At 37.0% G+C, this 25,026-nt stretch overlaps 3 protein-coding genes across 3 annotated transcripts; 2 read left to right on the plus strand and 1 right to left on the minus strand.

Annotated features, from left to right (window-relative positions):
• The first annotated feature begins 3,954 nt into the window (after positions 1-3,954).
• On the plus strand, positions 3,955-6,338 carry LOC137745809 (transcription factor MYB1). Its single transcript, XM_068485821.2, has 2 exons — positions 3,955-4,356; positions 5,057-6,338. The coding sequence occupies exons 1-2, from the start codon at positions 4,059-4,061 to the stop codon at positions 5,842-5,844; spliced, it is 1,086 nt and encodes a 361-aa protein (XP_068341922.2). The 5' UTR covers positions 3,955-4,058; the 3' UTR covers positions 5,845-6,338.
• Positions 6,339-12,926: 6,588 nt separating this feature from the next.
• LOC137745521 (uncharacterized) lies at positions 12,927-16,022 on the plus strand. The gene is made up of 2 exons (XM_068485483.2): positions 12,927-13,770; positions 15,528-16,022. The coding sequence occupies exons 1-2, from the start codon at positions 13,346-13,348 to the stop codon at positions 15,763-15,765; spliced, it is 663 nt and encodes a 220-aa protein (XP_068341584.1). The 5' UTR covers positions 12,927-13,345; the 3' UTR covers positions 15,766-16,022.
• Positions 16,023-16,572: 550 nt separating this feature from the next.
• On the minus strand, positions 16,573-21,429 carry LOC137744631 (serine/threonine-protein kinase BSK6). The gene is made up of 9 exons (XM_068484404.2): positions 20,919-21,429; positions 20,611-20,831; positions 20,232-20,501; positions 19,945-20,050; positions 19,449-19,534; positions 18,689-18,877; positions 17,563-17,727; positions 17,299-17,412; positions 16,573-16,997 (listed from the first exon to the last, which is right to left on the minus strand). Exons 1-9 carry the CDS (start codon positions 20,998-21,000, stop codon positions 16,755-16,757), a joined length of 1,476 nt encoding a protein of 491 aa, XP_068340505.2. The 5' UTR covers positions 21,001-21,429; the 3' UTR covers positions 16,573-16,754.
• Positions 21,430-25,026: the final 3,597 nt, after the last annotated feature.

The raw sequence follows: 25,026 nt of genomic DNA on the forward strand, positions 1-25,026 counted from the left end.
TTAATTTATTAATTTTCATTTGAAGATCACTTATACAAAAAATCATTCAAATTGGACATCTTTAGTCATCCAAATGTTTCGAAATAAATAGACAGATTATCATGAATATGGTACTTGATATATACATTGTTGATTTTTTCTATATATTAAATGACTGAATGATCTCCGATTAAAATATTTTTTGTATGGATGATCTTTAATAAAGATGAAGAAATTGAACAATTCTGTTTATAAAATTTATACAACCAAGATACGTTATTAGTAAGGGGCTCATGCCCCCAAAGGGGAATGCAAGTATTATCTATAAATTAAAAGGTTTATTTTTAGCTACTCTGAGTACTCTATACAAAGTTTAATTTTTATCCCTACATTATATATTTGTCTATTTCAACTGTTTATCGTATTCTGTTTAACTCTCAATACTCATCATTTGTGTCCTACTTTATCCCATTCCGTAAACTGAATCGAAAGATACGTTGATTTAGCTGTCGTGTGAGGGACCAGGGACTCAATCGGTTTTTTAAGCTCATTTTCTCATTTGGTGAAACCCTAAACCACTACACGTTCATTCCAATATTGACCTATTAAAATCACAGAAGTTAAACAAAATATCTACAAGTCACATCACAGATATCGGACCCTTATTTTAGTCGTCATGTCATATTCAAAAGAAACGTTTTGATCCTTGAAGTTGTCGTGGTCAATATGCATGGGGTGCAGTTGTTGGCAAAAATAATTCCGACTAAAAGCGACTTTGCCTTGGCATTCAAGAATCAACACCATTCATGTCGGTATCGTGGATGAATAAACATTACTATCCAAGAAATTTATATTATCCGTTTTTAAGTGATATTATCAAGAAATGTTTAACAGTCACTTGCCGATGCAATTTACTAATTTGCCATATCATGTCCCGCGAGGATGGATGCACATGAGGACCAAAATGGTCACGAAATCATTCGGAGTTCGAAAAAAAAAAATATATATATCAGGATCTTTTGAGAAATTTCTGAATATCGGTACCGGTTCCTTTTGTACCTATCAAGTGTTTGATATAATACCTGTTATGCATATCTCAATAGGTTGTGTCGACAATACTCAACAACTTCTCTTGATATTACTAATCAGATTGCTTTAGAATATGTCGATATATGTTGACATGTATTCAACGTGGTTTGGTGGATGACAACAAGCCTACCAAATGTTCGACAAAATGTCTCAGTAAATAAATTAAAACTTTTTTTTTGCACGCTTTGCGCTCTATATCTATTTAAAACACTTGAACCTTAATATATGAGATCCCAAAATTCGAATCCTAAATCCGACACAGATGTGCAGTACAATTGCAAAAGTGAGTAATATATAAACAACAATATTTATTAAATACTTTAATTGCCTTTGTCGCCTTCTCATTTATACATGTCAACTTTACGCGGTTGATGATTTGGTGAGAAATTGAAAATATATCAGGACAAAAAATACTGGAAGAACCCTAAAAATTCACACGCGTAAATTAAAAGACCCTTGAAATTGATCGAGTCCACATATAGCAGGTGGGCTAATTAGGTGCTTTTCTTTTGTTTTTGAGCTTCTGTAATGTTTTGTTTCTTCCAATAATTTATTATTTTACATAAATTAAATAAAAACTTCTTGATGACCAAAAGAAAGAAGACTATTCTACCAAAAAAAGAAAAAAAAAGAAAGAAGACTAAGAAGTTGATTCGGTGGAAAGTGGCAACCAAGATTTGGTTTTTCGACGTATGTTTTGCGCGTAAACTCTGTTCATTTTACTATCAAATATTATATTTTGATCAAAACAGTCAATTATGTACAGTTTTTTTTTTTTTTTTTTTTTTTTTTTTAACGACTATAGAACGAAGACTAAAAAATTATAATTAAAATACTTTGTTCAACTGAAAATTTAGACTATTTTAAAAAATTAATAATTATAAGAATAATCATAATAGCAAATTCGAACATCAAAAAGTGTTTCCTAATTTAATCAAGTCCCCAAAACATCTTTCACCGTGAAGGCTTTGCAAGCAAGCCAAAACTTAATTTTTTTTATTAACATATGTACTACAAAAATTAATTATATACAAAATAATTAATATATTTTCTTAAAACGGTGCCATCCAGCCCCTCCCCGAACACCATAACAAAAAATTTCTCCAAGTTCATCTCCATCCCCGCTTTTTATCTTTCATACCAGACCCATTCGAGGCGAAACCCCACGGGAACACAAATCTGTGTGGAAAATTGTTAGGCCTACATCTATATCTTATTTTACATTTCCAAAGATGTAAGCGCGGATTCTTATTTGATAATAGATATGTAAGTCTGGATCATATTTACTTTTCTTTCTTTGATTGGTGAAGCCACTTCCGAAATGAGTGTGTAAATACTCAAATGACGCGTTAGGTCCTCATATGATGATGTAGAAATAATTAGTGAAGTCATCTCGTCTAGTAGTTAAAATGACCGAATGCAAGTCTCAAAATGTACGGAATAGTGCATTGATAGTAAAACTCATAAAACCTCGTTATGATAAAACTCAAGGTGAGACAAAAACTCAGTGTAAGGAGAAAAGTGAGAAGTTGCATTAAGTCAAAACTAAATGCCTTCAGGAAGCAAGTAGAACGCACACAAGGATATGACCAGCCCAAAATGGGTACCTCGTTAAAATCTCGTCAGGTAATAAAAACTCAGTAGGAAAAATGCTCTTAATCCTAGGGAAAAAGAGTAGATTAAGCTCAAGAGAGTATACTTCTGGATCCTCCTCCTGAGTTTGACTGAACTTCCAAATGAGAACTACAAGCATTGCAAATGAGATAGTTATACTTACTGTTGAGAGTTGTCCTGCATCGGTGAGAGACAATGTTTGCTATGTGCTTATATGATCTTGGGCTACTCCCCATATTATCAACTGGTTTTATGGTGGAACCTCAATTTCATCATGGTATCAGAGCAAGGTTGTCCATGTGTGAAGCCCAATGGCCACACGCACTCCACGTCACCCAATTGTTGTCCACGTGTAGGCTTGAAAATCCACCACACGTGTAGGGGTGTGTTGAGATTTGTCCTACATCGATGAGGGACAAGGTTTGCTACGTGCTTATATGATATTGGCCTACTCCCCATATTGCCAATTGGTTTTATGGTGGAACCTCAATTTCATAATTTATCAATTCCTCAGGCAAACTTCTGGAAGGTTGACTTTGGTAGTGACTTCAAAAAGAGGTCAGCAAGGTTGTCTTGGGATCGGATTTGCTTGACTTCAATCTTTTGATGCTTTGTTGATGCGATAACAGCACAATAACTTTGTTGATGTATTATGTCTTAATCTGGTCGATACATGCGACATTGTCTCAACGATGGATAAAAAGCGCAGGTATTTTGAATATACTCAACAAGAGCTCTCAACCATGTCTCTCAAGTTTGGCATGGTGAGGTGCGGTAAATCTTGGAACAATTCGAAGATTCCTCAACTAAGGTCCATTTCATGGACCTCCAAAATATTGCGGTATTTCCAAATAGTAGAGACAAAACCACTTGGAAACGTGCCTTGTGCGGATAACCATCGGTAACATAACAAATAAGGCAAGCATCATTTTAAGGATTAGAAGGTTGAATATGTTATAGATGCATAAGGATAAACCTAAATTCGTAATACCTTCAGGGTAAAGAAAAAAGTCTTTAAAATTCCCAACTTAATAAAATCTTATAAAATCCATAAATATTTTTTAAACACACCTAAATTTGAATGTACTCTTAAAAATTCTAAATGTCTATTAAAGTCCCTAAACCACTATTCTTCATAACCTTTGTTAAATTTCCGGGGAGGGCGCAAAGGTAAATTTATGACAAAACACCTCAGATATTCGAAAGAAAAACAGAAAATGCAGAAAACAATTGTCGTATAAAGTCTTTTGTCGTGTCAACAGCAACAGTAGTAGTACTAGTAGTCTACTCTTGTAGTTAAGTCAGGTAGGTAGTCGAGTACGAGTACTGTCATCCCCTTCCAATTCCAAACACCAATAAATCAAAACAGGATACAGATGGAAACGGAAGTCGCCGACGACCCCGCCGCCGTCGATATCGACGCAGGATACGGCGGAGGAGATAGCGGCGAAGAGGCTGTGGCGGGAGGCGGAAGCCGTAGGAAATCGGGGCGTGACAACGTGAAGGGTCCTTGGTCTCCGGAAGAAGACGCGGTGCTGACCCGGTTGGTGAGTAATTTCGGGGCGAGGAATTGGAGCTTGATCGCCCGAGGAATCGACGGACGATCCGGCAAGTCTTGCCGCCTGCGGTGGTGTAATCAGCTCGACCCCGCCGTCAAGCGCAAGCCCTTTACTGGTATGTACACTTTGTTCTAAACTGAACCCTAAAATTCTTTAATCAAATGTATGATATTCTAACTTTGAATTTCGAATTGAGGGTTTTGCTGCTTTTGCAGCCTTTTCATTAAGATTTTGTTTCAAGCGTTTTACTGAACGAGATTCAATTTGATTTCAAGTTGGGTTTTTGCACTATCTGTTTGAGCACAATGTTAACAAGCTTTCGCATTTGACCATGATTCAGACAGTGTTCTGTATACGTTTGGAGAATTTCGTGTGATGTTTTGTTTGGTCGTGAGTTTGATTCAATCGTTACCTGCCCCGAATCGGACTGCGTTGTTATTCACATGTTCTGCTAGGCTCTCTCGTATTACCTAAATAGAATACATCAATGTGTAGCATACATTGCTGAATTAAACGGCTGTTCTGCGCTTAAGAATCTAAGAGAATTTAACGGATTGATATGAGCTACTGAAAAGACAATGTATATAATACGTTGATGTATAGTAGGAGGGATCTACCTCAAGAACAGGCACACTTGAGTTGTTACATGTAATATGCATATTCGGTTAGTGGAATTGTGCATTATGTTGAAATCTGATATCGTATAATTTCATTCTTATCACTTTCTTCCGTCGGCTATCCAGCCCATTTGTCGTGAATTCATGTCTACATGAGTCTTCCTGGGGAAGAAGGCTGATGGTTTTGAATTGTTTCAGATGAGGAGGATAGGATGATAGTTGCAGCCCATGCAATCCATGGAAACAAATGGGCTGCAATTGCTCGGCTTCTACCAGGGAGGACAGATAATTCCATAAAAAACCATTGGAATTCCACACTAAAGCGCCGGTGCATGGACCCTGACAAAATAAAGTTAGAATCTGGTAATATGGTTGAAGATGTTAGCTTTGACAAAACAAAAGGATCATCTGAAGAGACCTTCTCGTATGGGGACGTCAATTCGTCTAAATCTATGGAAGGAAGAGAAGTCAGTTCTTTAGAGCATATGGATGATCAAGATGAATACAATGGGTCATCGGAAGTTCAGTTTAGTCATGAAGCCACCGAACAGCCTACTCTCTTTAGACCAATGGCAAGGATCAGTGCTTTTAGTGTATATAACCAATCAAATAGCCAGGAGCCTGCATCATCATTCCCCTGGCCGATTCCAGTGCAAGGACCTCTTGTTCAAGCATCAAAACTAGATGTTGGCATAAATAAGTTTCTTGAAGGAGTTTATGGTGAGCGATCAGTGCCTGATCAGTGTGGCCACGGTTGCTGTCGTGCACAGAGTGGTATGAACTTTCAAAACTCGTTGTTGGGGCCAGAACTTGTGGAATTCTCCGAGCCTCCCTTGTTTCCAAGTTTCGAATTGGCTGCAATTGCCGCAGATATAAGTAACCTTGCTTGGCTTAAAAGTGGGTTGGAGAATAACAGTGTAAGAGCAGTGGGTGAAACGGCTGGTAGAATAACAACTCATGGGTCAAGACCAAACGGGGCGTTTTGAGTAGAGTAGAATGAATCATCTTTTTCGCATTGAAGAGAGAAAGGATAGGCTAATGGGCATGAAGTTAAATGTGCTATCAACCTAAGAGCCACGGATAAGAGAAAGGTTCAAAATTTTCTTTAAGAAACTTTCAATAACCTTTTGGCCTGGGTTCCTGAATGTTGTACGACTTAATAGCTGATGCATTGTGTCGGAGGCATACTTGCGATGTAAAAGCATGATGAAGAAATTTGTTTCTCTAGCAGACGCAGTGGCATGAGTTCACAGTTCCATCCATATGTTCAAATGGAAAATGTAACTTGTTAATTCAGTAGAAAGGTGCGAACATCGCCTCTCCGTTCATTCCATATGCTTGTAGTTATTTAGCTCAACAGAACTTGAAGCAACTCTTTTCAACTCAAGAAACTCTCTCCCTTGTAGCTGCTGTCAGCTTAGAAAATATGTTTCATTGTTTCTGTTGTTCAATCTATATTCGACATATCACTTGACATCCATCTTCTCTTTTGTCTCTCTTTGGAGAATCATGCATTTCCAGCTTTTTGACATATGAAAAGATAGCTTGCACATATCAACACTTCCAGGTTTATTGGGCATCCTCAAAACTCAAGTTCTTTTTAACGTTTCATTACTTGTCATGAGATGTTTCGTTTAAGATCTCTCCTTTCCTAATACCAACCCAAATTCTTAGGTCCGATTGGGGGGACCAAGTCACCCGTACGATCTATAGACAAAATATGAGCCTCTGTATTGTGGTCCAACCGACCTCACACTCATCTTTGTGTGATGGGGACGCAACTTGCCCCACCCAAGGGATATATCTCAGGAGAAAAAACTTGCGTAGGGTACCCGATCAATCATCTGTTGGAAGCCTCTAACAAAAACATGATACCCCTGCATTTTTATCACACTCAACTTCACGTTGATCCCACCATGTGTGGGAGATCTCATAGTTAGTTAGCCCTACCGAAGCTTTCGGGTCCTACCCAAATGGATAACTAGGAAGAATGACTAGTTCGAATCCAACTTATTGAGAGGACTCGGAGGAGCAACAAAACCAGCTCCAAAGTGTGGCAGGGGAGAGAAAGAAACAAGTAATTAAAACACGAGTAGAACGGTGGGAGTTCGAACTCTGTTAGTGACAAACTAATTTTAACTTAACAACAATATCACTCAACTCAAAACCAAAAAAACAAACAAAAGTAGACCCAGAATATGGATGGTGTCCTTCAAGCCCCTCCTCTCCTTTTGCAGTGTAATGTAGCTGTCGAGTCGACAAACTGTCCCATAAGGGGGAAGTTACTAGATAAAGGGCAGCCCCACCACGATGTACTATATGACCTTCCTCAAGGAGTACTTGCTCCTCCTTCAATCTCTAGATGGAGGATGTGGGTCGGTTCCACCGGGAAGAGATCCTCTTTTGATCTCTCCCACCAATCAATTAATATACGTTATTGAAATTTGATCCAACGGCTACAAACAGTGGATCCCTTTAAAAGATAATAATTTTAGCTGCTGAATCAAATTTTAAAAGACTGAATTAATTAATTAGTGAACTTTGATGAGAGAGATCCGAAGAAAATCTCTTTCCGGTTCCACCCGCACTACACATGTGAGAAAGATATACAAAGCAAATTCGAAAATGGTGCGTTTGGTCTGCTAATTGGTGTTGTTGGCTTGCTAATTATTTCGTCATGTAAGTATAAAGCAATCCGAAACGGTGCGTTTGGTTTGCTGTCTGGTATTATTGGCTTGCCAATTATTTTGTCATGTGAGAGTGGATAACGGAAGACAAAGCTTTTTTGTCATGAGATGGAGGAATCAAAGGATGACCCGCAACACAAGGAAGGAAGATCATTAAAGCTAAAAGGAAAAGTACAAGAAAGGATGAGATTCCAACTCCTTACCAAACTATATATTTTTAATTCCATTACAATATTTGCAATCACCCTTCTAAAATAACCCGTTAAACCACCAAAATAAAATTAGTTAACAATCTGTTCGAGTTGGAGAGACAAATTCTAAGGTGCAGACATCCAAATGACATGGTAACCCACCTTCACACACAGTTTTTCGTATCTGATATTTCGTTTGGATACATAACTCTTCCTCTAAAAGTAATCGAGAATAACTAAGAATGAGTCCTTGTAGAATACAAAGCATTTTCCTTAATGCATTTAGCACTTGAAAATACAAATGTTTTCAAAAAGAAGAAAAAAACAAAGGAGATTTTAAAGGCCATTCCAATTCCGAGTCGGTTCGTTGGAACTTTAGGAGATGGATCTGCTTGGCAACCTACCAGAATTGGAATGTAGCTCTTTTCAAATTTTCTACTCCATTTTCCTTTTTACATAAGATTTAGTTTTTTATGGTAAATTGTTTTACTTTTTTGTTCTTCACGCAAAGGCAAGATTACATAGGCGACACGGACCATGAGGTGGTCCCACCCCCAGTCAACTTCATCATTACTGGGAAATTCCAACCTCCAAAATTAAAAAAAAAAAAAATTGGGATTTAATATAAATAAAAAAAAAGCTGATGCATTGCTCTGCTTATATCCACAATCTAGGGTATTGATTTCGTCCATTTCATCGTTCGGTTAATAGCACCCGAAAATAGACGGCCATGATCCCTGCATGGAAACACTAGGTGGTAAAGGAGAAAGATGCAGTGAGGAGAATCCTGCATGCAGTTGCAGGTACTAAAATTATTGGAGGCAGATTGTCTGCCCTCAGTGTCCTTCGCATCTTCTTCTATATGTGCGGTTACGATTAATTCACGTCAATATTTTATTTTTATTATTTTTTATCTTATTATTTTTATAAAAAAAATTAATATAAAATATTTACGTAATAACTGTGATCGCACAAAATAAGAAGGAATAGGAAAAACATTCAAACAAAAGGACAGACAAACTGTATTCAAAATTATTTTGTAGTCTAGGAGAAGAAGCAGTAAGCAGCAGATACTGATTAATGTATGTACCGAGTAACTGAAAGTATTAAATAATTGAGATGTAGTTTCTGACACCATTGCTTCTCATCTTCCCAACAGGTTCCGGATGTTTTTGAGGATTTTAAAGATTTATGAATTTTATTTGTTATATTGTGTCGTTAATTTTTGTATTAATTTTAAATTAAAATATTTAAAATAATTTATGAATACATAATATATAATAAACAAATACGATTTATAAATTTTAAAAATCTCACAAAAAGAATCAGAAGAGAATTCGGATTCCTCATCTTCTATCAATCCTCATATTCTTTGCCTTCATTCATTTGTTGTTCAATTGTCAGCAATCGTTTTTTTTTTTTTTTTTTCTGAACTTTCTCCCTTTATTTTTCGATTTTCGTTCCATCTCATAATAATTTCTATTAATTAATGAAACTCTCTTTGTTAATTAAAAAATGATGAAAATACTACTTACTTTTTTATTACACAAAAAAAAAAAGGAGGATGGGATTAGGAGGGTAGAGAATCTTCCTCCAAAAAAAAAATGATGGGCAATAATGTAATTTCACATGTTCAAATTTTACTTTTATCTTATTGAAACCTATCTACAGGTGATGTTAAAATACCTCTAATATTAAAATTAATAAGTTAAAAAAAAACCAAAAACAAAAATCTCCCACTCTCTCCAGGGTCTCTCTCTCTCCCTCTCCCTCTCCCTCTCCCCTTCTCATTTTCTAAAAAAATATGTTCATACACACAAATGGTGTAGGCAAATGCTAGTATTTGTTTATTAGAACGTCTAATTTTAGATAATCTTTTAAAAATTAATTTTTCAAAAATTAACCAATTACATTGTTTAACTGTTCGGTTAACGTTAATAAAATTTCAGTGTTCAAGTATAAAACATTGTTCGTCTATTTATTAGCTAATAGTTACATGACTAAATAATTTTAAATTTAGCTAATTTTCTGCAAATATGATCCTTAAATGGTGACCAGAAAGTAAAAGATTGATATCATTGAACTACATTTTGAAGGTGTAAAATAAGAATGAAGAAGGTAGAATGCGAAAGTCTCACTAAGAAGATTTGGTAGCATTGCCCATGTAATAAATGTATGTATTGTTTGAGTTTACAAATAGGAAATTCTATTATATCAAACAATTAATCTGATTTACACATCCATATCATTAATAATTTGAAGAAGACCTCACGGTTTTGAAGATTTATGAGTTGATATAGACTTTGATTTTTTATTTTTTTTTATTTTTTAAAGGAGACAATCTTTTTCTAATTGGAAAATTATTAAATAAAAAAATAAAAATAAAAAATAAAAAAGAAGAAGAAGAAGAAGAAGAAGAAGAAGATACTTCTTCAAATTTTGAAGTTACAAATGGCTCCTTTTTTAATGTTATTTATTTTTTGTTAATGGAATAAGAATTCGTGTTTGTAATCAGCTAGTGCTCCTTTTTGTTATTATATTTTTGTAACAAAATTTAGCGTAGCCAATTAAGTTAGGCCAATATGCCTCACTTTACACTCAATGCTAGTAAAATAAAACCAAATACAATCCTAAATTACAAGAAAAATCATTAACTTCTAATGGATTGTTCGACAAGGAAGAACATAAGGAGCCAAGGATTTCCCGTTTAGAAATTTATGAAATTATAAGGTGTTCGTATCCCTTCAATCTACACCACAAATTGTGTTCCATGGACATGTTTGTCACACAACCTCAATACTCTAGGGAAAACAAACATTGTGCATTGAAGGTAGGGGACTTCAAATTCTGTTGTTGGAGAGCCATTCACTCTAGATTGTAGCCGCATTGAAGGATTCTTATAAGGTGTTGATTGCTTCAATTACTGGAGCTACTTCTACTCATATTCGTCATCAAGCCAATAACGTTACTCATCTGGTTTCGATTGTCTTTGGTTTGAAGATCCGCCGACCTTATTTTAGACTAGTTATTTGTAGAGTGTTATGTTCTGTTTTGTAGGTTGTTCCTTAGCCTTCTTGTTTCTCTCCGTTTACTTTGGTTAATGAAATTATATTGCAGTTTTTTTTTTTTTTTCGTTAAACAAGATTACTTCCATTAAAAACTAGTATAAGGCTTGAAAAGAGCCAGTTAAACAACAGCAGATAAAAGTAACAGGTCCAAGCAAAAAGAAAGCTGCAACCTGAGAAATAGACACCGGATCCAAGTCCCCTTCACAAACCCTACAAATATATACAAACAAAGTACTTTATGGATAGAAAGTGAGGCTAACGGATATGTAAAATTCCTTTTCTGTGGCGGAGGCCGCATAACACTTGACCTCGATGGGGATCCAACATGCTAGTTGGGGGAGGGGAAGTGGGGAAGGAAAGTGGATCTGATATCTAATTTTTTATTAAAGCCCGCATATCATGTTGTAAACTGAAATAGAAAGAAACGAAGTTAACCAAAAAAATTTAGAAGCCTTGAGTGGTGAATGATTCTTGGGATGAGTCGTGGACTAAGTCGCTCTCTTTAAGACGTTTCACAGCTCTGCCCAAAGTGTGCAAGCAGTTCACAAACACCACGTCGTCCCCAGGATAAAACAGCCCAGAACCTTCTTCTTCTGATAGGTTCTTCCTTGCACAATGAAAGAACCTTCGAACTCACACATTTTCTATATGTTGCTTTCAGAACTCAATTTTAAAAAAATAATAAGCTGTTGTTTCTTTTTCTTCTGCTTCTTTTCTTCGAAACAGGGGACATATATATATGCAAGAAATTAAAATATACGTTGCAAATTTTTGAGATTCAAGGACTTGAAAATCTTAAAGAATCAAAACTAAAGAAAACCAAAATGTTCAAATCAAAACCGTAAATATTCAAACGGAACAAAAAAATGTACAAGGACATAATCTGACCTAATCTTCTTCTCTGTTTAGAAGGGATCCCATCAATTAATGTGAGAAAGCTTTCTCACGTTTCAAAAGTAGTGGAGGAAATTACTCCTCATAAAAAAGTAGGATTAAAGACAATTTAGGTTATATATATATATATATATATATATATATAATGATTGTAATAAACCCAAATATAAAAACCACAACGGACAAAAACATAGCAATTAAAATATTTAAATAAAAACATATTTACTCCAACATATCCGAGCACAAGAAGTGGTGGGGATAGAATCACTTCTACGGAGGAGAGAGGAAGGAAAAGTAAACAACAGAAAGCAGTAAAAATAGGCGAAAAAAAAACTTTGGATAAAGGGCATAAAGCTTGTTACGAACTCAGGAGGTAATTGAGACCAAGCTAAAAAAAACTGAGATAAAACTCAAACGAGAACCAAAATAAAAGAAAAAGGAAAAAGACTGGAAAAGGGGAAGGAAAATGAGGTGAGATGTTGTGAATGGAAAGGGACAGAGGAGATGAGATGGGAGGAAACGATGGAATGGGCAAAGGAGAAGGGAAGGAAGCAGGAGATAAAAGGGAGGAAGTAGCGAGCTGCAGTGGACCCCAAGTAAGAGCAAGGGACAACGGCTGAACTTTGATCTAGGGTTGAGTTTTGGCAGCGGCACAAAGATTTTAGAGAGAGATCTTCTTCTACCCTTGTGTCGCCTATCACAATTTCTTAAAATAAAATGAAAAAATAAAAATATATAAAAGAAAAAACTTTTTAGCTAAAATTGTCCTGAAATTTGCTTAACTCCTCACTTTGATCCCTAAGATTGTCCACTATTAATCATTTTGATCATTCGGTGAAAAATTATGTTAAATAAGGATCAAAATGACAAAATCACCCTCGATATAAAAAACAATAGGCCAAATGATTTGACAAAGATTAAGGGTATTTTAGTCATTTTATTCTTATTTTATGAAGATTTTTCAGTGAATGACCAAAATATTTGATTGTGGACAAACTTAAGGACCAATTTTATTGATTTCAAATTTCAAAAACCAAAGTAATGGGTTATGCAAATTTTAAAAACCATTTTAGCTAAAAAATCAAAAATTAAAAACAAAAAAAAGGGAGCGTTCTAGTATAAAATTACCAGAGCACCAAATATTCCACCAACTTTTTCTTCTTTTTTTCTTTATTTTTTCCACTTATCATTGCTTTTTATAAATTTGCAGTTGTCTTTAATCTTTATCAACGAAAATCTCTCTTCTGAAATAATCAGTGCACCCACTGCACGTTTTCTGTATATCTCTTCCTTCTCCATGAGGGGATCTCAGTTCCAAGTCTCCAAAGCATGACTCTTGGTCTCTGACACCACTCTCTCTCTCTCTCTCTCTCTCTCTCTCTCTCTCTACACTCTTCAAGCTTGCAAGCCTAACCTTTGTCCTTAATTTTGTTGGTAACAAATTTCCAGCATAAACAATCTTAATGGAGTCGATGTGCACCTAATCCAACAAAACCCACTTCCTTAAATCCTCATATTCCATCAAATATTTCTTCAATTTAGTGTTAGAAACACCCCAAAGCTCCAAACTTTAATGTCTGAATGCTCTGTTCTTTGCTTTCCGGCAGAGTTTCAGCTTCTGGGTTTTTGAACTTTTAACCTCGGAACATGTCCCAAGTCGACTTAGAGCAAGGGCCCCACCGCCGCTCCTTCTCCGGAAGCGCTGACGGCGGAAGCAGCGTCTGCTTCTCCGACGCAGACGACGGGTCGTGTTACACTCAGTTCTTCTCGACCAATGGCGGCTCCTACGACGAGTACAATTTTGCGTCTCAGATCGGCGTGGTGTCGGATTCCCGGAGAGCCTCGTCTGTTTCGGACAGTTCGGTCGAGGTTGTCGAAATTGAGATTGGTGTGCCGGAAATTAAGGTGCATTTGGATAGAGTAGAGAGAGATTGTCGGATTTGTCATCTGGGTTTGGAGAGTAACAGCCACGAATCCGGGGCTCCGATTGAATTGGGTTGTTCTTGCAAGGATGATTTGGCTGCTGCCCACAAGAACTGTGCTGATACGTGGTTCAAGATTAAGGGCAACAAGTGAGTTAATTTCGCTCTGTTTTTTTCATACATATTAAATTTCAAGTCCTTTCGGAAATCGTTAGCGTTTTTTTTTTTTATTTTTTTTTTATTTTTAAGAACAGACAATATTATTTACGCTAAAAGAACGGTAGGTTTAGCCTAGCTAGCAATAATATGATTTAAATTCACCTTTGACGATAATCGAACCTAACGTCTCTCACTCACAAGTGAAGAAGAATATCACTAAACCGTAGTATTAAGTGACAGCGACCCCCTAGGACGGAATGGAGAATCGAACACAGAACCTCGGTATTTAGTTTGTAGCATTATGCTTATATTTTTTATTTGGTATAGTTTATGATTGTGATTACATTTGATAATCTAGTTAGCCCTTAATTGATCGAGATTTACCCGATTCTTAGTGTCGAAGTAAGTCTAGTAATAGTTGGATAACATATAGAAAGGCTCTGGATAGGAGATATGTAGTCCAAACGTGAGTTAGGGCAATTGATCTTATTAGTATTGCCGCTCTCTTGCGTTAAAAATTCTCATTATGTAGACTAGATTAATTTAGAATATCATCGTGTCGAAAAAGGAGAGGATTATTCAAAGAGGGCAGACAAAGCAAAGGGAAAGGGGAAAGCATTGAAATGTGTCCAAGTACTGCTTTGTCTTTTCTACAAGTTTAGGAATCTCTGCTCCTCTGTGATTCTCTTTCGCTTTTACGAAAGTAGGGATATGACATCTTATTGATATTTCCACTAGATTTATTAATCCTTGGGTTGTCTGCCTAAGCACTAAATAATTGGTGATTTCCTGTGTGTATATCCACATTTCCTATTCATCCACCATGCTTAGTGACAAATCACTTTTCGTATGCATGTTTTGAGTATGATAGATGGAGAATTATTGGTCTAATGTTTTGAATTCAAAGTAATCGAGCTTTTGACAGATTGCCATCTGTCGTTTATCATGAGGGTTCTCTCATGTCACTATTTCACCATATGACAATCGTTCATTGGATGAATCATGCACTTTTTAAACAAACAATGCAATCATGTATTGGACGGTGAAGCCACTAAGACTAAAACTTGGTTTCTTGAGAGAATCTGTCGATTATATGTGTAGCAATGCCAGAATAGATGCTGACGGTAAGATGTGTGGTGGCATTGCCACTTTTAATCCCAGTTGGCAGCCATTGTGTTATATCTTGTTATTGCAATTTGCATATGTCCTGGTGATGCTCAGAGATTCCTTAGAGCTGGACATTGATATCCAAATCCTTAACAAATACATGGTGCAGATACTTCATATGAAACCTGATAATTTCGATGTTTGAATCTGATGAGATTTTATGAAATTTTATTGTATATTTGTAAAAGCTGTGCAATATGATCTCGCATATGCTGTTCATCTTGTTAGTTGTTACACTCCTACCTTTTAGTCTTAACTTTTATCTCTCACAGAAATTTCACGACTGTTGAGTGGGGTGGTAAACTTCGCGGCCTGCCGACATTTGTATCAAAAAATGGCAATTTGTCTCGTTAAAAGTAGAACTAGGATGTTGGCCTTTGATTCTTGATTGTAGGTTTCAGAGTTTAATTTGTTTTCTCATCCAGCCATAGTGATTCATCTTGGTTTATTTAATTGATATCCGCTTACCTCACGTAAACTTATCGCCTGCTTCTGAGATTGTTATTCATTGGAAATTAGTCTTTTAGATGATAACGATTAGGATACTGTATTGATTTCACTACATGTTTTCCATTTTCCAGGACCTGTGAGATATGCCAGGCAGTTGCACGCAACGTCGTTGGGCCAAATGACATTGAGTTCACAGAGCAGTCGAACGAATCCAGTACTGCCTCAGCAACAGCTTCAGTTGCCGCCCCAGGGCCGTCCACAGAAACTCAAAGTTTCTGGCACGGTCACCGCTTCCTCAACTTCCTTCTTGCCTGCATGGTATTTGCTTTTGTCATATCATGGCTCTTTCACTTCAACGTTCCGTCGTGAAATCCCGAGCAAAGTGTTGAGAAAATTTGGATAATCAAAAGGAAGAAAACAAGTGTAAAAGAAAGCTGCAGCGTTCATATAGATTAGTAGTAATACATCATATGTTCCCTCATGCCCACTTCTCTAGAGTGCTTCTTGTTCATAAGTCGCAGCGTTTATCGGGTCTTCTCTTCAAGGCTTTTTACGTGTCAAAAAATGGGTATCCCTCGATCCTAACCCGAAATATAATTATATAAAATATATATTTCTTTTTTTTTTTTTTGTTTTGGCCGGAGGATGTGGTATTCTCTGAAGAGTAGGAAAATTGCTGAATTGAATTGTAAAATTGCTTCGTTGTTCTTGTATCATACTACATCCAACCACATCATCAAGTTCAACTAATATATGGTACTCGGCAAACCTATATGGCATGTTTACTTACATGGTACGAACAAATCATGAATTAGAGTACGAGATCAATCTATTGTTTCGCGGAGATTTGCTGCTTAGCGCGAGAGCCGCTCAATTTGTGTCAAAAGAGACTCACGCCCCTGTTATTTGAAGTTCACGAATCCGCTCTTGTAATGGATAAACCTCAACATGCTCGTAGTTACGTCAATGCTTGGCAAATTGGTCGTTTCGATGTTGTCCTGGTAACGGAGAATACACTGCACGCTCCTGGTTGCGCCGGCAATGAACCGGTGGCGTTCTCAAATTGAGAAAAGGAATCGGCTTTTGATTCCACAATGCTAAAGTAGGAAAGGCGAACCATGTGTTAATAATCGTTCACAGGGATGCCAGAAACACAAATTATCAAAACCAAGAGAATAATCTTCCGAAAATCCTGAATTGAAGCAAGCAAAGCTTAAAGCCTTAAAATACCCAAAACATAACAATAAAGAATTAGATACAAGACTAAACAAAATACTACGAATAAAAGCGTCGCCGGGATGTTAACGGAGGAAAAGAAGAAGGGAAAAAAAAAAAGAAAATTTCTTAGGCTATACACTTCAAGTTTTGTTCTTTTTGGCTTCCAAATTTGTGCCATCTTTGAGTGTTTCTTGTGCATCATTGTCCATGCCAAGCCTGAACAGGCAAGCTGCTTGAAGATATAAAGCCGCCGGCCACTCGGGAGAAACCACCTGGGCTTGCATAGCGTCCCCAAGAGCTTCTTGTGCCATATCACTCATCAGGTAAGAGAGGCAGCGCCGAGCATACACCGTGGGTGATACCATGGTCCCGCCGTCAATGAACTACAAAAGACACCAGAAGAGGGTGCAAACATAAGTCAGCCAATGCTAGTCTCCTGATCTTTCCCAATAGCATTGCAAATAAGAGAAAACTGTTTGACAATTTATATCATATGATCGACAGTTTACGTACAGAAACAGTGCAGAAATGAACAAAATCTGAAACTGCTATCAGACTCTGAGGCTTACTAAACTGTTTGGGAGCATTCTTGAAAAATAAAATATAAAATCCAGGTACAGGTCACTTTTTGAATGTCTTTAAGTTAGGCAACCAGTTTAAAATTATTCCCAAACAAAAACTCACTTCTGTATAGGAATCAATCGCAGTTGTAAATTCTTTAGCTCGAAAAGCAGAATCTCCACTCTTCTTAGAATTCAAAGTCTCCTGCATTTGATTAGTCCACAGCTGGAAAGAAAGCTGCAGGGCCAAATATCTCGAGCAAAATTAGCACTACAGTAAAAAATTATATTAAAAACAAGCACTTGTTGCTTATCAAACTTCACACACACAATCTTTCTATCCAATATCACAGTTAAAAAATCAAGTACGGGGCAGACAGGAACAAACCTCATTAGCAATGCCTTCATCGTCCTTGTATCCATTCTTTTCCAATATTTCATGTATGGCAGTGAGATCCCTTCTCAAACAAGCTTCTCCAAAAGGTGTTAATGCCAATGGCTGCGTTGAGGATGCGGTTTCATGTGCAATACCCATCAAAACATGTGAAGCAACCTGTTTGAAAACTATGCAATGAGAAATTTTACCCTTCTCAAGCAAACTTATAGCTGTTAAATGGCAGGCTAACACTAAACAATGCCATGTCCACAATTGAATAGGGGAAAAGTAAATTTCACTTTAAGCAAGAAATTTCCTTCCCCGCATCTGTTTTTAAGTTGAAAAAGAAAAGCGGTTAGTATCAAGAAAAGGCGACGGGTATAATCACACTCGAAAAGGTAAACAATTTAAGAATAACATAAGAGACAGATAGTACGTCAAAGTGGGTAAAAACGTAAAAGGCTTAGGGTTTGCGATCTATTACAATGGTACCAGAGACAACACAAGTTTAGAAGAATATAAACCCAATTCATGTCTAGGACTCTACGTTAATTATGTGAAATATCTCAGCTATACATGTCAGATATTACAATGCACAACCTCGGGGTCAAACGACTCTAGCCTATATCTGGCTTGTTTATACAAGTTCAAGGTAGTTTCTCGTTATCACCCATGATTTTCAGATGTTGTCAATGTTTTTCTCACATTTCACATAACAACGTAGACATGTGTTAGGTTCGAATTCTTACCATATGAAATCAAATTGGGATACTGTTAAACTGATTTGGCCAAAAGATATTCGGATTAAAGAGAGAAGGAATATAGACGGTGTGCAGAGATGGTTGGTTGCAATATAACAGATCACCGCGGTGACAGTGATAGCTGGTACTAGCTAACAAATTAGTGAAACCATTAATTGGTGGCTCTGATATCACGTTAGAATAGAGACGCAAAACAAAGAAAGAGGAAATAATGCATGTTGTGAGTGAGTAATAATGTATGTACTAGGGAAAGCCTAGTTATACGTTTGAGGGGTGCAGTGCATTACGAGGACAAAGTAAGAATCTAGACCTAATATTTGTACGGGATTATATGAAATATGTGAGATCCACAGTAACAATAATGAAAGAATCCTTACCTCTGTTTCTTTCTGAAGTGACATGAGAGCAGTGATGAGGGACTTTGCATTTGGCCGCTCCCGAGCTTCATATTGCAGACAACGGGAAGCTAAGCGTACTAACTCAGTTCCGTCATCGTTTGAGAAATTACCCTCCAAAGCAGAATCCATTAGCATCAGGAAATTCTTTCCGCGAATTAGATCTAGTGCCTTCAAACAAGACATGCAAACATGGTCACCCCTAATTCATTAGGAGTCATAAAACAGAAGGGTCCTATGGGTGTTAATAACGGTTAGTTTTCATCAGTTTACAAGTATTACTTCTGCAATCACCAAGGACCAACTTTTGAAGCAAAAAAGTATTAGAGGTAGGAGCATGAAACTGCTTACCAGTATTATTACCCAAACACCAAGCTACAAAGAATCCATAACTACTAGGGACCAAATACAACAACAACAAAGCCTTTTCCCACTACGTGGGGAGGGACCAAATGAAACAAAGAAAACGATAATCAGGGGGAATTCACCCATATTTTGGAATTGTTTAGTTGAGACCAAACATTTAGATATCTTTATTTTCTCTGTTCCCAAACACAGTGCATATTTATGCAAAGATTCCGGGACCCTAGCTTGCTATTAGGCATCCAAAGAAACTCATGTAGTAAGTTTCATTCCAATAGAGATTTTTTTTTTTTTTTTTTTTTTTTTTTTGGGTCCTGTAATTCCCTGCTACTATATATCGTGAAACGTCATTGTAAAGAAAAATCGCCATAGAACTCACATGGCTGGGGGGAATATGTTTGCCACTTAGAAGATCAAGCAACAACGTTCCAAAGCTGTATATTACACTTTCTTGCGTCACCCTACCTGCCAACCAAAGCATGTGTATACTTACGAAGTTATAGTACCTTTTGATCATATTGAAAGCTTGAAACCCAATGCAATTCGTAACTTTAAGGAAAGGGGAAAACAGATCAAATATGTAATCCTGGTTTCCATGCGTGCCACCGACAGTCCAATATACAACCTGGCATCCTTCTAACATCGAATTATACTGAAAGAGATTGATGAAACCCTTGTTCTTATAAAGAATAAAGGTGGCACAAAAGCTTGTTAATTAACTTTTCGGTACAGAAATCCCCAATTCAGTGAATTGATTCCCCAAATTCGAATTCAGTTCTAAGCAAATGGGTCTTCACGGCAGTGCCTCAGACGAAATTCAAAAGCACAATGTCGCTAATACTAAACCAAAATCTTTTCGATCAAAGTGATCATACCTGTCCTGAGGTACTCAGGAGGAGTGAAAGCCAAGTTTGTACTGTAACTCTTGCCATCCCTGCTATTCTTCATGAGGCCAAAGCATGACAGCCTGGGATTACCATCCTGTGTACAAAATAAAAAACCCAAATGGTAAATAATAAAAAACAGATAAACCCGCGATTCGCAACCTCGCGGGAAGTCCTTGTGTTGCATTCCCTTCTACTCGATTATAACAAAAAAAACAAAAAGATTAACCCCCAAAAAATTCAATCCAATTCGAAAAACAGCAGACTTTATAACCTACCTGATCAAACAAAACCCTGTAGGCATTGAGATCATGGTACAAGGCTCGACCTTTGCTGCTGCAATAGTCGAGAGCCTGCGCAAGATACAGCGCCACCCTCAGCCTCATCGCCCACCTCATCGGTTGGCTCTCCCAGTGGAACAAGTGCTTCGCCAGCGTCTCGTGCGCCATGAACTCCGCCACGAGCAGCCGCTCCTCCCCTTCGCAGCAGCATCCGATCAGATTCGCCAGCCTCTCGCTCCTCAGGCTCCCCACCGACCTCGCCTCCTCCTGCAAACAAAAATGATTCAACCTTTCCTTATTTTTTCAGAAAACAAAAATCTGGGACTGAGATTTATCGAAATGTTGAAAAGTGGAAGGAGGGTTGAGTTTGACGGACGAGGAATTGGCGATTGTCGGGCCAGGCGAGCTTGTTGAATCGCTTGACGGCGATTAAGCGGCCGTTGTCGAGCTTTCCCCTGTAGACAATGTTCGGAGCTTTTTCTCCGTGCTCGGAGACGATGTTCTCGGAGGAGAAGCCGGACGTGGAGGCTTTCAGTTGGTCGAGGCTGTACTCCGTGAAGGCCGGCCATATACTTTTGTCGCTTTTGCCCCCATTGTCTGCAACAAAACAGTGACCGAATGGTCCGAATCACACTCAGAAGCTCAAAAAACAAAAACGGAACACAGAGAAGAAGGGTTGGTTACCCAGTTCGGAGGATTCGAGGTCGGAGGGTTTAAGGTGGGAGTGGAACCAGCAGAAGGAGAATCTGGAGCAGCAGGCTCCCATTTGAGATCCAGCAGTGGAGAGCGAGTGTGGGAGTGGGAAAGTCAGATGATCAGACGGTGGACATCAATCAGAGAGAAACAGAGGAAAACAGAGGAGGTTGCAGTTTTTGAATCTTCAGAGTTCAGAGAGTAAAGTTCTGGATCCAAAGCTGATTCATTTCTCAGGAGCTTTCAGTCCAAGTAGCTGCTCCCAGCAAGTTCACTGTTAACAAAGTAAATATAAAAAAATACATCATAAAAAAAAAATCAAATTAAATTCTTAATTACTGTTTAAGATGATTATTATTGTTAAATTGTTAATTAATTAGTGTTATTGTTTGGATTTGAAGGGATCCCATTGGGAGGTGGTAATCAGTGTGAATGTGTCTCTCACGCTTGGTGTGTGAGTGTCAGACTTTCAGAGTGTGCGAGTGGCTCTGTTTTATGTTGCGCAAATTTGAAAAGGAGAGGGCCTTTTTCTTCTGCAAAGTCATGATCTTTTTCCCTCTCTTTTCTTGTCTTTTTCTTTTTTTTTTCCTCCAACGGAATGGATTAGTGTTAGTGGTCAAATCAATGGCCGTTTTGCTTTGTTAATTTAATGGGGTCAACAAAGTCAAACAAACTAATGGATGAGTTGGTGTGTAAAATTCTTTCTTTTGATTAATTACTCCTCGGTAATGGTACGTTTCCTAATCCATAATTAATTTAAGAGCAATTGAGTTGAGAAGGAATTAGAATCGAATTCAAATATAAGTTATTTACTAAACTGTCCAAAATCAAAGTAAAAATAATGCTGATTTTATATAAGTTATTTATCAAATACCTCTGAATCAGAATTAAAACCAATATACTTACTTGGCCCGTATTCTGAATAAATTAATTTTTGTGATAGATAATAACTTTTAACTTCCATGGCAACATATACTTATAAATTATAGAAACTTTCTACCTCTTTACAATATAATGCATAATTTTTTTTTTTGCCCCTTTCCATATATTTGAAACCTTTTTTTTCTCCTTCATAGAGACCTATTTCGTTGTAAACTCGCTCTGCAATTAAGCGTTTATCCGAATTACTATGAATACACCCTAGGCAGACTTTAATTTCTCTAACTGCTTTTGTTTAGGCCATCATCTCCAAACTACTATAAATACACCATAGGCAAACTTCGCATTTTATAAAATATGTGGGGTATAATTGGTAAAAAATCATGCATTCCCACCTCCTATTAAGGAATTCAATTCCTCCAAAAACAAAAAAAAGTTGAATTCCAATTTTTATGTGGGCCCCACACAGTCTGATTCTTCAATATCGTAGTAAACACAAGAATGATCCGTAATCGGAATTAGACTTCTTATTCTCATTCCGATTACGGGTGCGTAAACACGTCATAATATCTCTCTTAGTCTTAAAATACGTGACTAGATTAACTCTCACACCGAATGTGACCTGTTTTAAATAAGATAAGACTAAACTTAGAACAATATTTATGATTTTGTAAACCGCACGTATACAATAAGGTGGTCGGACACCGCTACTTAAGTTTTTCAGATATTCAAGATTGGATTTTATGTTTTGTTTAGTCCCCATCAGTTTATACACATTATATGATCTCCCCACTTTCTTTCACAAATTGACAAGTAGGGTCCCATCTCAGGGAGGCCATTATTCCGTTACAAAATGTTGACAAACAATCGAATTGATGGTAGTTGGTGGTGACAATCTTGGCCTTAAACAAAACTTTATTCACCGTTATGATGTGTGACAACATTGGCCTAATTGGTCTCTCTTTATGCCTAAAAGATGATGACCTTTAATTTTAATGGTAGAGATATTCCATGCATACAATGCCTTGTTGTATCATGATTACGGGTAATTAATTTGTTAATACAATTACTAATACTGTTTTAAAAAAACAAGGTAGTTTGCAAAATAGTGGTACAAGGGTAATTAATTTGTTAATGCAAGTAGGGCTCACTATATTTTCTACTCTGAACATAACAAAAGAGGGTCCTTCCAGAAAATTTGTCATACTACCGGTGATATGCAATTACGTGTCTATTAGGGTTCAAGGTAACTACACTATACCTAATACTGATATACACATGCCACGTGTTTGCAATCTCTTGCTTGTTACATTTGATGATTTTTACATGATGGAGGCTGATCAAGTGAAGAAAATATGCCCAATCATTCATTGTATATAGTTTCTCTCATTGTGACACGTATATTTTAGAGGGAGATACATTTGTTACAAGACAAGAAAGAAAAACAAAAGTTGTACCTTGACTAGGTTCCTTTGGCTTTTGGAAGGGTGGCAATTCCAAATTATAGAAGGAGAATCGTTTTTAACTTTTTACCCGTCTTCAGATTGTAGCAATAGAAAGTCCAATGTTGGGTAAAATTGGCTATGCACGTTGTGGCCGAACAAGGAACTTTTCATTGTTACTTAACAGTCTTTTAACTTACTTGTTTTAGAGAACTAGGACTCCCACACTAGACCGGGAAATTGATTATGATACCAATAATATAGGAAGCAAACATCTACAGTAGTTCGGAAAATCTAAGTGATACGAGAGTGATTCTCATGAGTGTAATACTTATACAATATAGTAGATGGGTCTTGTATTTAATATATAAAACTCATCTGTATCAAACTCACACCACTGAAACAATAGTATAATACAAATTAAATTCACGAGATTTAATTCTTACGTATAGTATCACACTCGCCTGAATTACTGTTGAAGGCTTAGTCGATCAAATTTAACCTTTTCTTTTTGGGAAAAACCAGATCAACCTTTTACCTATTGCATGTTTCCCCAAACAAGAGAAAAAAAAATGAAAGATGAGCATGATTGATCAGACAATAGTGTGACAAGTGTTGCTATAAGTAGTAACAGTGTAACATGCACCCATATGGGTGTCTAGAGGACCCCTTCCTTTACACATTAAAAAGAAAGAAAAAAAGCAAATCGATGGAGAAAAGTGGTGGGTTTTTTAAAAGCCTAGACATGCCTCAATCATGATTTTTCACCTCTTACTTCACATGACAACGATTTTTACAACACAGGTGCATTGTCATTGTATTGTCCCCACATTGTATTTTACGATTTTTTATACGCGACTTTATTTCGTTGACACAAGACAATTCAGTTACAATCTACCTGTATCAAGTAGATTGCTCTTCATATTACCGGACCACATAACAACTGTGTATTGGACAAATAATACACTTGTTAACAACTGTGTATTGGACAAATAATACACTTGTTGACCAACTTTTTGCAGCTGAAATTGCGCCTGCGTGCTTTCTGGCCATGGCAACCAAGTATGGCATTATGCCTCTCATATAACTCATGAGTGAAGAGAGGGGGATGAGGCAGGCAGATTGGGGCCTCCATGCTGTCGAGTATCAACAAAAAAGCTCACATGGCCTAGCAAGCAATTTTTCTGTGATCTAGCCCATGTCTTTCAAACTATAATTTAACCAAGCAAAAAGAAAATAATTATTAAAAGTACAAATTTAAAGATCTTGTTTGCAATGATCAATTACATGGATTAAGTTCAAATCACCATTCATCTATATGTTTGACATGAACATATGCGCTCACGCGTGCATAAGCTTGATCGAAGAACGTGGTCTGGGACAAGAAATTTTCACGTGCACTGCGTCGAGGCACTAATACACAGATGAAACTTGTATGAAAATGAGATTTATATGATTCTTGTGAGTGTCCGACGCAATGCGTTGGGATGCATAAAGGATTGATTTCAACGGAAGAATTGTGTAGAAATGATGAAGGGGGGAGATATTAGGATGCGTTTGTTGTATCGGATTATCTCGGACTGGACTAACTTGAGGGATTAAGCTGGATTGGCTTAGAATAGACTAAACTAGGCTAGCTTAATGAAGCGTTTGGTGCACCGTCGGACTAAAAAACAGAATAAATAATATTATGTTATTTAATTAATTAATATTTTATTATTATCCTATCTTTTTCTTCCTCTTTTCCTTCCTTCACCGTCACTCTCTCCCTCTTTTTC

Source organism: Pyrus communis, chromosome 12, assembly GCF_041283825.1.
Source record: "Pyrus communis isolate YQ-2024b chromosome 12, ASM4128382v1, whole genome shotgun sequence".
Lineage (NCBI taxonomy): Eukaryota > Viridiplantae > Streptophyta > Magnoliopsida > Rosales > Rosaceae > Pyrus > Pyrus communis.

Coding starts and splice junctions, on each gene's coding strand:
- LOC137744631 (XM_068484404.2), bottom strand. CDS start 21,000: ATGGGAGCCTGCTGCTCCAGATTCTCCTTCTGCTGGTTCCACTCCCAC. Junction 20,832..20,918: donor CCTCGAATCCTCCGAACTGG/GTAACCAACCCT, acceptor GTTTTGTTGCAG/ACAATGGGGGCAAAAGCGAC. Junction 17,728..18,688: donor CACTTCAGAAAGAAACAGAG/GTAAGGATTCTT, acceptor GTTTTCAAACAG/GTTGCTTCACATGTTTTGAT.
- LOC137745809 (XM_068485821.2), top strand. CDS start 4,059: ATGGAAACGGAAGTCGCCGACGACCCCGCCGCCGTCGATATCGACGCA. Junction 4,357..5,056: donor CAAGCGCAAGCCCTTTACTG/GTATGTACACTT, acceptor GAATTGTTTCAG/ATGAGGAGGATAGGATGATA.
- LOC137745521 (XM_068485483.2), top strand. CDS start 13,346: ATGTCCCAAGTCGACTTAGAGCAAGGGCCCCACCGCCGCTCCTTCTCC. Junction 13,771..15,527: donor TTCAAGATTAAGGGCAACAA/GTGAGTTAATTT, acceptor TCCATTTTCCAG/GACCTGTGAGATATGCCAGG.